Source organism: Orcinus orca, chromosome X (genome assembly GCF_937001465.1).
Source record: "Orcinus orca chromosome X, mOrcOrc1.1, whole genome shotgun sequence".
In the NCBI taxonomy this organism is placed as follows: domain Eukaryota; kingdom Metazoa; phylum Chordata; class Mammalia; order Artiodactyla; family Delphinidae; genus Orcinus; species Orcinus orca.
Genome location: NC_064580.1, coordinates 95,757,796 through 95,771,969, shown reverse-complemented (window position 1 = coordinate 95,771,969; position 14,174 = coordinate 95,757,796). Strand labels below are relative to the sequence as shown.

The following is a 14,174-nucleotide window of genomic DNA, read 5'->3' as shown; positions in this document are numbered from 1 at the left end:
GCAGAGCTGTTTGCCAAAACCGTACTTGGCTTATTCTACCACTGATACGGTAGCTGCTATTTCATTTGAAACAAGTTAAGTGTGTCTTATATCAAAATGTCAGTTGGTCATCAGGACAGAGGGTTGAGCAAACGAAGTACTCCATTGAAATATTTTTCTTTCTCCTGTTTAATGAGAAGATCACAATACTCTACTAGATGAGTAATCCGAGTCTTTTATCATAGGCATAAGTATGCCTGCCCTTTGCTCTGGGGAGAGATATTATCTTTATTGTACTGGACAGTGAACATGCCTGCTCTTTGCTCTGGAGGGAGACACTTTCTCTGTCTTCCAAGGCTGTTCACTGTGCAGTCATCCTTGCAAAGACAGCCTGGAACAATCAGTGCCTCTGCTCGCAAGATGTACAGAAACTCAAGAGATCCGTGGAGAATTATCTCTCAACACCAGGTTGACCCTGCAAGATCGCGGTAAACTTGATGGGAAGTCCTGATTGGTAGGGATTTGTTGGCACAAAACTGGGGGGGGGTATTGGTCCTCATAATTTTGTGTGAGCCAGAGCATGATAGACCACAGGTCCCACCTAGTCCGCTCATCTCTACAGTTAATAAGACACATATGTTTGGGGTGATCCTTTACCTGAGTAGACAGTTGTTATGATGATGACAAGAAGTGAAGTGTCACATTGTGTGCTTAGCCTGAGAAGACCTTAACATATCTACTGCTGCCGCTTCCATCAGTCATCAGAAGAAGGATGCAGTCCCTATTTGCTTGATTTATAAACTATGACAGTAGATACCTTTAAGGAGCACTAACATTACCCCATTTAAGTATAGCTTTATCTTTGGTTATCTCAGTACTAAATCATACTGTTTAAAATGGTTATTTTAACTTGTATATATAAATGTGATTCATTTTATAAACTGATTTGTAAAAAAGTTTATTTTGTAGAGCAGTTTTAGGTTCACAGCAAAACTGAGGGGAAGGTACACACGCGCACAGCGTCCCCCATTATCAGCATCCCAGAGTAGTATGTTTGTTACAATTGATGACCTTACATTGACATCATTATCACCCCAAATCCATAGTTTACATTAGGGATCCCTCTGGGTGTTACACATCCTACGGGTTTGGACAAATGTATACTGACATGTATTATCATTATAGTATCATACAGAGTATAAACTCATTTGTTAGCATCCAACAACCTTATTAAACTTTTATTTATTTAATTGCGATCATATACCTGGGGATTCTTCGTTATTTTGGTGTATTCTAGAAAGGAAAGGAGATTACTAGGTTAGCACAATACACTGTCTTGAAAGTGGAAGCCCCAGTGTGCTGTTTAAAACTTAGCATGTTAGAATCTTAGAGTTGATGTCGCCTTAAAGATCAAATCAAAAACAGCAACAACAGCAACAACAAAGGAACACAAGGAAACTTAGGGAAGTGATGGACACGCCTGTTGCCCTGATTGTGGTGATTGTATCACGGATGTTTGTATATGGTCAGTCATCAAATTGTACACATTAATATATTCAGTTCTTTATATTATCAATTATACCTCAATAAAGCTATTAAAAAACTATATGAACAGTTTAGATGTATGTTATCTCTTGTGAGCAGCACTGTTGTCCATCCAACCTAGGTTAGATAGATTAAGAGCTGGAAGCAAATTCATGTCACGTTAAAATTTAAAATATTGACATATATATATATATATATATATATATACACACACACACACACAGTGTTTGTTTAGAGTGTGCATGTAGGCAGTTAATAAATGGGGAATTGAAATTTCACTCAACTTTTTGTTTAGTTAGTATCGTGAAATGACAAATAAAGTTATGTCTCATAATAGCAGTTCTCTTTATTAATAAGATACTTTCAAGGAACATTTACAGTTTCTCTAATTCTTTTTCCCTGTGTATGATTATTCTAATTATATTTATTGAAATGTAATTTGTTGCCTGTTTCATCTAAAAATTTTAAGCTTCTATGTTATGTCTTTTTAACTGCGTTGTTCCAGTAATTCATTTTTATTGTATTTTACAAATGCACCCATCCATAAATTATTAGGGGAAAAAAGGGTCCTCACAGCAGATAGTTTGAGAAGCACCACTCTAGCAGACAGGTTAACAAGCTCCAGCCTGCATCTGTTTCTCTAAATGAAGTTGGATTGGAACACAGTCACATCCATTTGTTTAACAACTGCCTATGGTTCCTTTCACTCTACAGCAACAAAGTTGGGTAGTTTGGGCACAGACCATATGACCCTCCAAGCCTAAAATATTTACTGTCTGGTCCTTTGCAAAGAAAGCCTGCAGATTCCTGCTCAAGGTGGCTGACTGTATTCTGTTGGGAAGACCTCTCTATTTCCCTCCCCCAATCATTCAATAAGCAGAGATGGCACTGGGGCTCAGGACCCTTAAGATGATTAAACGTTCCTACCTGCAGACAGGGCAAGAAGAAACGAAGTTTAGAAACTGTTTAGATATTACCTTTGGTAGGAAATGAAGGGCTTGTAAACCCCTTTAAACTGTCTCTTTTTCTTAGTTTCCAAAAATTCCTGTCTGATTTTGATTAAAAAGAATCAAAGTATGGTATGCCCTGATAGGGGAAAAAGCACTAATTCTGGGAGATGCAAAAGAATCCCCAATCCAGACACATACCAAGTATTCTAACTACAGGAGTGAGTGAGCGTGTGTGTGTGTGTGTGTAGCAGAGAGAAAGGATCTCCTGCTATAATTTTAATCTCACTGCACTTTCAATACTTTTAAACAATGATTTCCTGTATAGATTTCAAGAAGCAACAATCAAAACAGTAGACATTGTCGTTTGGGTTTGATATCCTTTGGAGTTTACTTTCTACTTGGAATCTAATAAAAATATGTTAAATGTATAATGGTTCTCTAATTCAATATCCATGGTTCAATTATTTTAAAATAAAATTATTTTTCTAAAAACTTGAAAAAAATCAAGTCCAGTGGTTTTCAATCAGGAGTGTGTACGAGTGTCACCCGTGGAGCCTTTGATCCATTTCAGACATATAGAATCAGAATTTTCAGAACTAGGGTCCAGAGATAGTATGTTATTTAAGTTCCACAGGTGATTCTCATGCCCACCAGTGGTTAAGAACCATAATCTCGTCCAACTGTCTCATTTTAGAGATGAGAAAACGGAGCTTTGAGGAGCTCACACAAAATACTCTGTCTTCCTGATTGTCCGAATCTTAGATATCTTTCCACAACAAGGCCCTGTAAACAGCACTGTGGAGAGGTATGAACAGACAGGGATTAGGTTAAACATCCAGAAGATGGGCCAGATTGAGTTTGAAATTCTCATTGCAGGTAACCAGAATTTGATAACCATTTTCGTGGTGATTAACAGTAGAGAGTGTTTGTTTTAAATAGTTTACCATTACGCCAAAATCTGAAAGTCTTATCTTTGCTTAGCAATTTGACTTGGAAACTAGAGAAAATTTGGTGCTTTGTCATTTATTTAGCAAGCGTTCCTCCAAATAGACCAACTCCTTCGGACTTGGCTATCGTCATGTACACCAGTGGTTCTACTGGCCGACCTAAGGGAGTGATGATGCATCATAGCAATTTGATAGCTGGAATGACAGGCCAGTGTGAGAGAATTCCTGGACTGGGGTAAGAGAGAATTACTCAGCTTTCTTCTTAGAAATCAGAGCTCATGTTTGGCATTCTCTAGTCTGTATTAAAACGATAAGGTCATTGATGTTTCTAATCGTGTCTTTGTAAGAATGGCTAAAATGTTTCTCTTACTTTGTTTTAGACCAAAGGACACATATATTGGCTACCTGCCTTTGGCTCATGTACTAGAATTGACAGCAGAGATATCTTGTTTTACCTATGGTTGTAGGATTGGATATTCTTCTCCACTTACTCTCTCTGACCAGGTGACAAGCTTTTCAGTATATTGGCATGATCGTATTAAGTTACAGTGTTTGGCTGAGAATAGATTACTAAAACATGAGATATTTTAATTCAGCTAAAACTTTCTCCTTGGTTTCAAAAGTATGCAGCTGTAGTAAATAACCTTGACGATGTGTTAGCATTGCTTTATTTTACATATTTTAAAATTATTTTGAGACAAATAATTACTTCCATTGTCTTCAGTATTCTATCAGCCAAAATGTTATCAAATTAGTATTTCTGTATGATGTTAGTTGATGTTCATAGTGGCGACTTTGAGATGTGGCTTTGCCTTTTGGCTAATCAGAGAAAGTTAAAATGATCTTCAGGCTTGTTTCAGTGCTTTATCTACCTTAGTTGACGTTTTTTGCTTTTTGTTTTTGTTTTTGTTTGAAAATGGATGGGCTGTGCTATGTGTGATATGTTATTAATAAAAATGCTCAGTTTACCAGAATATCCCATTTTCTTTTATCCTGGATCAGAGTTTCTCCTCTAAGAAAGGCTGAAATGTGCTAGAAGAAATAATCTACATCATAAAGCACTTATGCACTCATACCTCAGACTTGTAGGTTACGTTAGTTGGAACAGGTAACTCACAGAGCAGTAGAGATAATGTTCCATGTGTAAATGTCTGTCTTTGCCCTAAATGTAGGGCCAGACACTATCAAACTCTTAGAGGAAAACATAGGCAGAACACTCTATGACATAAATCACAGCAAGATCCTTTTTGACCCACCTCCTAGAGAAATGGAAATAAAAACAAAAATAAACAAATGGGACCTAATGAAACTTAAAAGCTTTTGCACAGCAAAGGAAGCCATAAACGAGACCAAAAGACAACCCTCAGAATGGGAGAAAATATTTGCAGATGAAGCAACTGACAAAGGATTAATCTCCAAAATTTACAAGCAGCTCATGCAGCTCAATATCAAAAAAACAAACAACCCAATCCAAAAATGGGCAGAAGACCTAAATAGACATTTCTCCAAAGAAGATATACAGATGGCCAAGAAGCACATGAAAAGCTGCTCAACATCACTAATTATTAGAGAAATGCAAATCAAAACTACAATGAGGTACCACCTCACACCAGTCAGAATGGCCATCATTAAAAAGTCTACAAATAACAAATGCTGAAGAGGGTGTGGAGAAAAGGGCACCCTCCTACACTGTTGGTGGGAATGTAAGTTGGTGCAGCCACTATGGAGAACAGTGTGGAGGTTCCTCAGAAAACTAAAAATAGAACTACCATCCGACCCAGCACTCCCACTACTGGGCATATACCCTGAGAAAACCATAGTTCAAAAAGAGTCATGTACCACAATATTCATTGCAGCTCTATTTATAATAGCCAGGACATGGAAGCAACCTAAGTGTCCATCGACAGATGAATGGATAAAGAAGATGTGGCACATATATACAATGGAATATTACTCAGCCATAAAAGGAAACGAAATTGAGTTATTTGTAGTGAGGTGGATGGACCTAGAGTCTGTCATACAGTGATGTCAGAAGGAGAAAAACAAATACCATATGCTAACACATATACATGGAATCTAAAAAAAAAAAAATGGCCACGAAGAACCTAGGGGCAAGATGGGAATAAAGACGCAGACCTACTAGAGAATGGACTTCAGGATACGGGGAGGGGGAAGGGTAAGCTGGGACAAAGTGAGAGAGTGGCATGGACACATATACACTACCCAATGTAAAATAGAGAGCTAGTGGGAAGTAGCCGCATAGCACAGGGAGATCAGCTCTGTGCTTTGTGACCACCTAGAGGGGTGGGATCGGGAGGGTGGGAGGGAGATGCAAGAGGGAGGAGATATGGAGATATATATATGTACAACTGATTCACTTTGTTACACAGCAGAAACTAACACACCATTGTAAAGCAATTATATTCCAATAAAGATGTTAAAAAAATGTCTGTGTTTGCTCTTGTTAATACTTGAATTATAACCTTTTCTGCTGAAAGTTTCTTTCCTTGATCCTATTTACTTTTTCTTTACTCTAGTCCAGCAAAATTAAAAAGGGAAGCAAAGGAGACTGTACTGTACTGAAGCCTTCACTCATGGCAGCTGTCCCGGTGAGTACAGAATGTATGTTATTCACTGCCTGCACTTGGACTTGTAAAACAGTAACACTCTTAGGTATTTTTCTACATTTTAAAATAATTTTACTTTGGGGAAATTATGGCCAAACGTGTCCCTTAAAATCTTAGCTAAGCACTGGGAAAAGATGAAATGGCAAACTTCTGAAGTGTGTGCCTGTTAGGGTTTGCCAATTCTTGAAAATTAAGTGATGAAACTGACCTAGCTCAAATTACCTAGTCTGAGAATTGGTCATAATATTTTAAAGGTAGAATACACTCTAAAGATCATTTTGTTTAATGACTTCATTCAAAAGTGAGGCAACCTAGGCCATCCTAGAGAACTGGGTCAGTGTACCCAGGGTTGCAGAGCTGATTCATGGCAGAGCTGATTCTAGAATCCAAGCCTCCTGACCCTTACGGTGGCTAAGAAAGAGTAAGGAAACTGTCATTTGAGAGAACTCCCAGAGAAAAAAGTTGAATTCTAGATATTCAAAATCCTTATGTGCAATATTGCCTTTTATAAAAATAAGACGTTACATTTTATAGCCTTACAATGATAAATTATGAGATATTTAACACAGTGTTTCTAACTTGTATAATCAAATACATTCTAGCGCTTTAGGCTTCCGAAACTCCAGTGGGAGTATCACCGCTGCTTGTATCATGATCAGGCTTTACATCTTATCCCAGTATCTTTCAAAGAATTGTTTTGTCACACGGAAAGCCTGCGATTACGCAATGAAGTGTTCAGTTTTTTCTGAGAATTACGATGGAAGATAATTTTTTTTAGCTTCTAATTACGAAATTACCAAATAACGAAAGAATTAGAACAGATCAGTGTAGCCTTTGCTTTTTTATGTACAGGTGCCGTAGAATTCAGCAAGTTTACAAACTAAAAGGAAAGGCTTCTGATTAAAAGCATAATACAGTGGTAATAATAGGTCCCATAGTACTTAAGTATGTTCTAGACACTGGGCTAAAGCGCTTTAGATGGAGCATCTCACTTAATCCCCCCTAAGACTCCGCTAGGTGGGTGCTGTTATCCCCATTTTATAAAGAAAAAAAAAAAAACTTGCCAAAGGTCACAGAGCCCATAGGTGGTCATTAAAGCTTGAACTCTTAGCAGTCTGATCGCAGAGACTTCTTAACCACTATGGCTGTCTATTTAGGAGTGTGTTTTGTTTTGGGAAACGATATGTTGGATTTATTACCCAGGAGTTCCTAGGAAACAGTATCAGAGAACATAATTAGGGAGCGGGAAGGGCCGAGGAGTCTAGGAAGTAATGTCTGAATTTAGGCCTGAAAGATAAACAGGAGTTAGCTGATATGCTATGTATCCTTTAGTTACCCATTGTTCATTCTTCTTTACTTTGTGTCTTGGGAGGCTAAGTTCTGTGGATGAATTACCAGGAGGACTTGCTTGCCTTCTGATTTCTGGTAGGGCTTAGCCACTTGTTGGCGCTCATGAAAGTTCAGAGGGCAGGGAGAGAAGTCTGCATACTTACTGCCTTTGCCTCTCCCTGCTGGGCTGCGATTTGTGGCACTTGTTGCCAGGTGCTCATTGGACAGTCTCTTTCCTGTTGGCTCTAACCAGGTCTTTCCCATGGTTACCATCCTCTACCAGGGTCCAGTAATACTTCTCTCCTCTTATTTCTTCAGACCTAGGGATAGTAAATGGCCTCCTGTGTTGCTAGTCCATTGATGCTTCGCCAAACCTTATTGGCTCCCTTAGCTCCTCCCACTCGTCTGTAAATAGGCCTTTAAAAAATCTTATTATTGACGATTGTTTTTGATAGATTCTATCTTCTGAGTTTGTTTCTTTCCTGAGTCAGAATAAAAGATCCATTTAGTATTGTAATGGTCACATATTCACAGTGTGAGAATTCAGAGTAAATCGCTGCTGATAAGCAGTGACTCCACCGAACGTCATGTAATGTTAGGTTGAGGTAAAGGGTGACTGAATGTGCTAACAATAAACCCTGCCAACTTGTTGCAACTGTGTTGTGTTCCTTACTCATTAAGCCCTTTCTGTGCCTGTGATTGGTGTATAGTGTTGGAAGGAGCGCTGGAAGTGCTTCTCACACTTCTGTCTCACTCCCATATGCTCTCTTCCACCCAACATACTTTCTTTAAAAAAATGACATACACATGATTTATTGGTAGGGTACACATGGTACAATTTATTTATTTCCTTTCGGGGTGATTTTTAAAATTGAAGTATAGTTGATGTATAATATTAGTTTCAGGTGTACTACATGATTTGACATTTGCATACCATACACTTTTTTTTTAACATCTTTATTGGAGTATAATTGCTTCACAATGTTGTGTTAGTTTCTCCTGTATAACAAAGTGAATCAGCTATACATATACATATATCTCCATATCCCCTCCCTCTTGCATCTCCCTCCCACGCTCCCTATCCCACCCCTCTAGGTGGTCACAAAGCACCGAGCTGATCTCCCTGTGCTATGCGGCTGCTTCCTACTAGCTATCTATTTTACATTTGGTAGTGTATATATGTCCATGCTACTCTCTCACTTTGTCCCAGCCTACCCTTCTCCCTCCCCGTGTCCTCAAGTCCATTCTCTATATCTGCGTCTTTATTCCTGTCCTGCCCCTAGGTTCTTCACAGCCATTTTCTTTTTTAGATTCCACTTATATGTGTTAGCATACGGTATTTGTTTTTCTCTTTCTGACTTGCTTCACTCCATATGACAGACTCTAGGTCCATCCACCTCGCTACAAATAACTCAATTTCGTTTCTTTTTATAGCTGAGTAATATTCCATTGTATATATGTACCAAATCTTCTTTATCCATTCATCTGTCGATGGACACTTAGGTTGCTTCTGTCCTGGTTACTGTAAATAGAGCTGCAGTGAACACTGTGGTACATGGCTCTTTTTGAATTATGGTTTTCTCAGGGTATATGCCCAACAGTGGGATTGCTGGGTCGTATGGTAGTTCTATTTTTAAAGGAACCTCCATACTGTTCTCCATAGTGGCTGTATCGATTTACATTCCCACCAACAGTGCAATAGGGTTCCCTTTCTCCAGACCCTCTCTAGCACTGATTGTTTGTAGATTTTTTGATGGTGGTCATTCTGACCAATGTGAGGTGATACCTCATTGTAGTTTTGATTTGCATTTCTCTAATGGTTAGTGATGTTGAGCATCCTTTCATGTGTTTGTTGGCAATCTGTATATCTTCTCTGGAGAAATATCTATTTAGGTCTCTGCCCATTTTTGGATTGGGTGGTTTGATTTTTTGATATTGAGCTGCATGAGCTGCTTATATATTTTGCAGATTAATCCTTTGTCAATTGCTTCATTTGCAAATATTTTCTCCCATTCTGAGGGTTGTCTTTTGGTCTCGTTTATGGTTTCTTTTGCTGTGCAAAAGCTTTTAAGTTTCATTAGGTCCCATTTGTTTATTTTTGTTTTTATTTCCATTTCTCTAGGAGGTGGGTCAAAAAGGATCTTGCTGTGATTTATGTCAAAGAGTGTTCTGCCTATGTTTTCCTCTAAGAGTTTTATAGCATCTGGCCTTACATTTAGGTCTTGAATCCATTTTGAGTTTATTTTTGTGTATGGTGTTAGGGAGTGTTCTAATTTCATTCTTTTACATGTAGCTGTCCAGTTTTCCCAGCACCACTTATTGAAGAGGCTGTCTTTTCTCCATTGTATAGTCTTGCCTCCTTTATCAAAAATAAGGAGACCATACGTGCGTGGGTTTATCTCTGGGCTTTCTATCCTGTTCCATTGATCTATATTTTTGTTTTTGTGCCAGTACCATACTGTCTTGATTACTGTAGCTTTGTAGTATAGCCTGAAGTCTGGGAGCCTGATTCCTCCAGCTCTGTTTTTCTTTCTCAAGATTGCTTTGGGTATTCAGGGTCTTTTGTGTTTCCATACAAATTGTGAAATTTTTTGTTCTAGTTCTGTGAAAAATGCCATTGGTAGTTTGATAGGGATTGCATTCAATCTGTAGATTGCTTTGGGTAGTATAGTCATTTTCACAATGTTGATTCTTCCAATCCAAGAATATGGTATATTTCTCCATCTGTTTCTATCATCTTTAATTTCTTTCATCAGTGTCTTATAATTTTCTGCATACAGGTCTTTTGTCTCCTTAGGTAGGTTTATTCCTAGGTATTTTATTCTTTTTGTTGCAGTGGTAAATGGGAGTGTTTCCTTAATTTTTCTTTCAGATTTTTCATCCTTCGTGTATAGGAATGCAAGAGATTTCTGTGCATTAATTTTGTATCCTGCTACTTTACCAAATTCGTTGATTAGCTCTAGTACTTTCTTGGTAGCACCTTTAGGATTCTCTATGTATAATATCATGTCATCTGCAAACAGTGACGGTTTTACTTCTTCTTTTCCGATTTGGATTCCTTTATTTCTTTTTCTTCTCTGATTGTTGTGGGTAAAACTTCCAAAACAATGCTGAGTAGTAGTGGTGAGAGTATGGAACCTTGTCCTGTTACTGATCTTAGAGGAAATGGTTTCAGTTTTTCACCACTGAGAACAATGTTGTCTGTGGGTTTGTCATATATGGCCTTTATTATATTGAGGTAGGTTCCCTCTATGCCTACTATCTGGAGGGTTTTTTATCACAAATGGATGTTGAATTTTGTCAAAAGCTTTTTCTGCATCTCTGTAGATTATCATATGGTTTTTATCCTTCCATTTGTTAATATGGTATATCACATTGATTGATTTGCATTTATTGACGAATCCTTGCATTCCTAGGTTAAACCTCTCTTGATCAGGTGTATGATCCTTTTAATGTGCTGTTGGATTCTGTTTGCTAGTATTTTGTTGAGGAGTTTTGCATCTATGTTCATCAGTGATATTGGCCTGTAGGTTTCTTTCTTTGTGACATCCTTGTCTGGTTTCCATACACTTTTTAAAGCAGGATAGTTATAGGATGTTGAAGTCCTTTTAGGGAACTTCTGGGATTTCTCAGTCACATATAAACAAAGATTTCAGTTATCCAGCAGTGATACCTTTTGTGGAAATGTAGAAAACAACATTGTACCATGCACCACCCCCCGCAGCTTTATTGACATATAATTGACACATAGCATTGTGTCAGTTTAAGGTGTACAGTGTGATGATTTGATATGCATATATATTGTGGAATGATTACCACAGTAATGTTAATCAACACATTTATCACCTCACATACTTACTATTTGTGTGTTTATGATGAGAACAGTTAAGATCTATTGTTTTACCAACTTTCAGGTATATAATACAGTCTTGTTAAGTGTAGTCACCATACTGTACATTAGATCTCTAGACTTATTCACCTGGAAGTTTGTACCCTTTGACCAACATCTCCCCATCTCCCCCGCCCCCTAGACCTGGCCAACCACCAATTTACTCTCTCTTGCTATGAATTCATCTTTTTTAGGCTTCGCATGTAAGTGAGATCATGTAGTATTTGTCTTTTTCTGTCTGACTTATTTCACTCAGCATAATGCAAGGGCTGGTTCTGCTGTCCTCATTTGTGAGTGACTCTGTTCTAATATTGAAAGAGCCATCCATAGAGTTATTCATTGTAGCACAACTGAATTTACATTAATTGCTATTTTAAATATTTAAAACTAGGTATTTATAAATAGGTGTGTTTTATGCAATAACTCGTTAATTTGTGCTAAGTAATGCCAAGAAAGCATCATTTAGTGATAGTTGGGGCTTTTATTGGTTTGTTTGGTGTTTTCTGTTTTGCATGTATTAGCTTGGGAGTCAGTATATCCCAAACCTAGTCCTACGTCTAATTTTCCAAGGAGCTGTGAACAAGAATCCTATTTTTTGTTGTTGTTGTTGTTATCTTAGCTTCTATTAAAATGGAATAGAAATGCCTAAATTATAGGGACATAAGAATCTTAAGAAACTGTAAAACTCTCTGCCAGGCTGTAAGAGTCACAAGGTAGTAGTAAGAAAAACATCAGGATTAGATTCAACATAGTTGGATGTTTTAGTGCTATTTGAGAGTAAGTGAATATATTTGAAGAAAAGAATTTTTTAAAAAATTATCTTTATGTGATAGGTGAATGAACTATTTATTCTCCAGTCAATTTTTTAAAAATTTTAGATAAACTTAGTGTGTAGAACTGAAGAAACCCCTATACTTGTCCTTAGTGTTTTTGAAATAGTGAACAAGTTAGTGAAATTAATCCTACAATATAATAAATATTTCCATTCTACTAAAGACTTTTACCCAAGATATTGTAAATAAGGTGTTTTCGACTAAGACTGTCTCAGTGTTGGTGTAGTTCTTTTCAGATTATTTAATATGTTGCTTGCCTTTTAGGAAATCATGGATAGAATTTATAAGAATGTTATGAGCAAAGTCCAAGAGATGAATTATATCCAGAAAACTCTGTTCAAGATAGGGTATGATTACAAATTGGAACAGATCAAAAAGGGATATGATGCACCGCTTTGCAATCTGTAAGTATATCTGATAGACTCTGTAGTTTGAGCCTTTAAATCTTTTTGTGTTTTTACATCGGGAAGATGAGTAAGTAAATGACAAGTTAATTTAGTTTGAGCATCAGCACCATGATCATAACGTTGAATTTCTCTTTTATTCACTTGTAAGCCTCATTGCTTATATAGCAAGCAGAGGACCTTGAACTCTGATCGTGGCAAATTAACAAATTTTAATAATTGAGTAGATATTTAAGAGCTAATTATAATATTTGGTCTCACGAAGAAAAACTAGAGTAGACTTTTGTGTCAAGACAATTGAGTTTAAAAAATGCCATTTCTAACTCAAAAAAGTGATTTTCAAGATTTATTTGGCGTGAAGGTTTCTGATTTATTGTATTCATAAAATAGCATATTAAGTGTATGAATATAACGGTTATTTTAAATGTGGTGCTGGGGAGTTGAGATGGGGAAACATTTTTCATTGGAAAGGAAATAAGATGGATGACTAAATGTTCCAAAGGTAACTTTACATTTTTTCCTTTGACATCATCCTTTTCTTTCATTTACTGTGTGTCAAAGTAGTTTCCTGACACCATACCTTTTTCTTTTTGCCTTTTTAAGAGTTTTTCTGGCATTTTTTTCAGTGTGTTACTAGTTGTTGCTTTGTTCACCTCTCATTAGCACAATGATCCTGAAATATAGGTGTTCAACCAAAGTTGAGAAATCTTTTCCAGAGCCTATAAATTAGTGTGTCACCAAGAATAATCTGTGCATATATTAAAATCATTTATCACCCCTTTTATCAAGGATACTATTTAAAAAAGTGAAGGCTCTGCTAGGAGGGAATGTCCGTATGATGCTGTCTGGTGGAGCACCCCTGTCTCCGCAGACACAACGATTCATGAATGTCTGCTTCTGCTGCCCGGTTGGTCAGGGTTATGGACTGACAGAATCGTGTGGTGCTGGCACAGTTACTGAAGGTAAGCATTTTTAATGTGGCAAATAATTATGTTAATTTCTACTGGTAAGGCCAATTTGCATTGCCTTTGGGAACCATGGTAACTTTATACCTCTTAAGTAATAATCAGATTCAATGAAAATCTACATATTTTAGTTTTAGAAACTTGTAGTTGAGTCATGTGTACCCTTTATTTTTAATCCTCGTAAATACTTATGACACATTGTCAGTCCTGAAAGTTCTGTCACCCTGGTCTTGTAATCTTCTTTCTCTAAATGATCACTTCCTCGGAGAACTGCACTCTTGGAATAAGGTATCAGTTTTGTGTTCCCTCTCGAATCTATATTCCTGCCCTGACTTCTTGTTTGCTTTCTGTTGTTTTCAACAGCCTATAGCAGGGTTTCTCAACTTCAGCACGGCTGAAATTTTGAACCAGATAATTCTTTATTGTTGGGAGCTCTCCTGCACATTGTAGGATGTTTAGCCACTAGATAGCTGCCAGATAATATGACAGTGAATTATATCTTTAGATGTTACCAAATATCCCTTAAGGGGCAAATCACCCTAGGTTGTGAAACAATGTGGTATAGTAATCGTTTTACTATCTCACTTTCACTTTAAACTTATGTCCAAAGTCAGTGCCATTATCCAAAACCATCTTTCCATTGCCAGATTGTTTGACAGTGTTATTACCATCCTTAAAGTCATTCAGGGCATTAGCTTCGAAGTCA

General features: G+C 37.3%; 1 protein-coding gene across 9 annotated transcripts in view; it reads left to right on the top strand.

Moving 5' to 3' along the window:
* ACSL4 (acyl-CoA synthetase long chain family member 4) overlaps positions 1 to 14,174 on the top strand; it is an 86,385-nt gene that overhangs the window by 52,942 nt on the left and 19,269 nt on the right. For all 9 annotated transcript variants that reach the window (XM_049705237.1, XM_049705239.1, XM_049705238.1 and 6 more), the window contains 5 exons: positions 3,506 to 3,656; positions 3,802 to 3,925; positions 5,959 to 6,030; positions 12,364 to 12,503; positions 13,293 to 13,465. In XM_049705237.1, the coding sequence (XP_049561194.1) occupies positions 3,506 to 3,656; positions 3,802 to 3,925; positions 5,959 to 6,030; positions 12,364 to 12,503; positions 13,293 to 13,465 (660 nt within the window). The remainder of the gene's footprint in view (positions 1 to 3,505; positions 3,657 to 3,801; positions 3,926 to 5,958; positions 6,031 to 12,363; positions 12,504 to 13,292; positions 13,466 to 14,174) is intronic.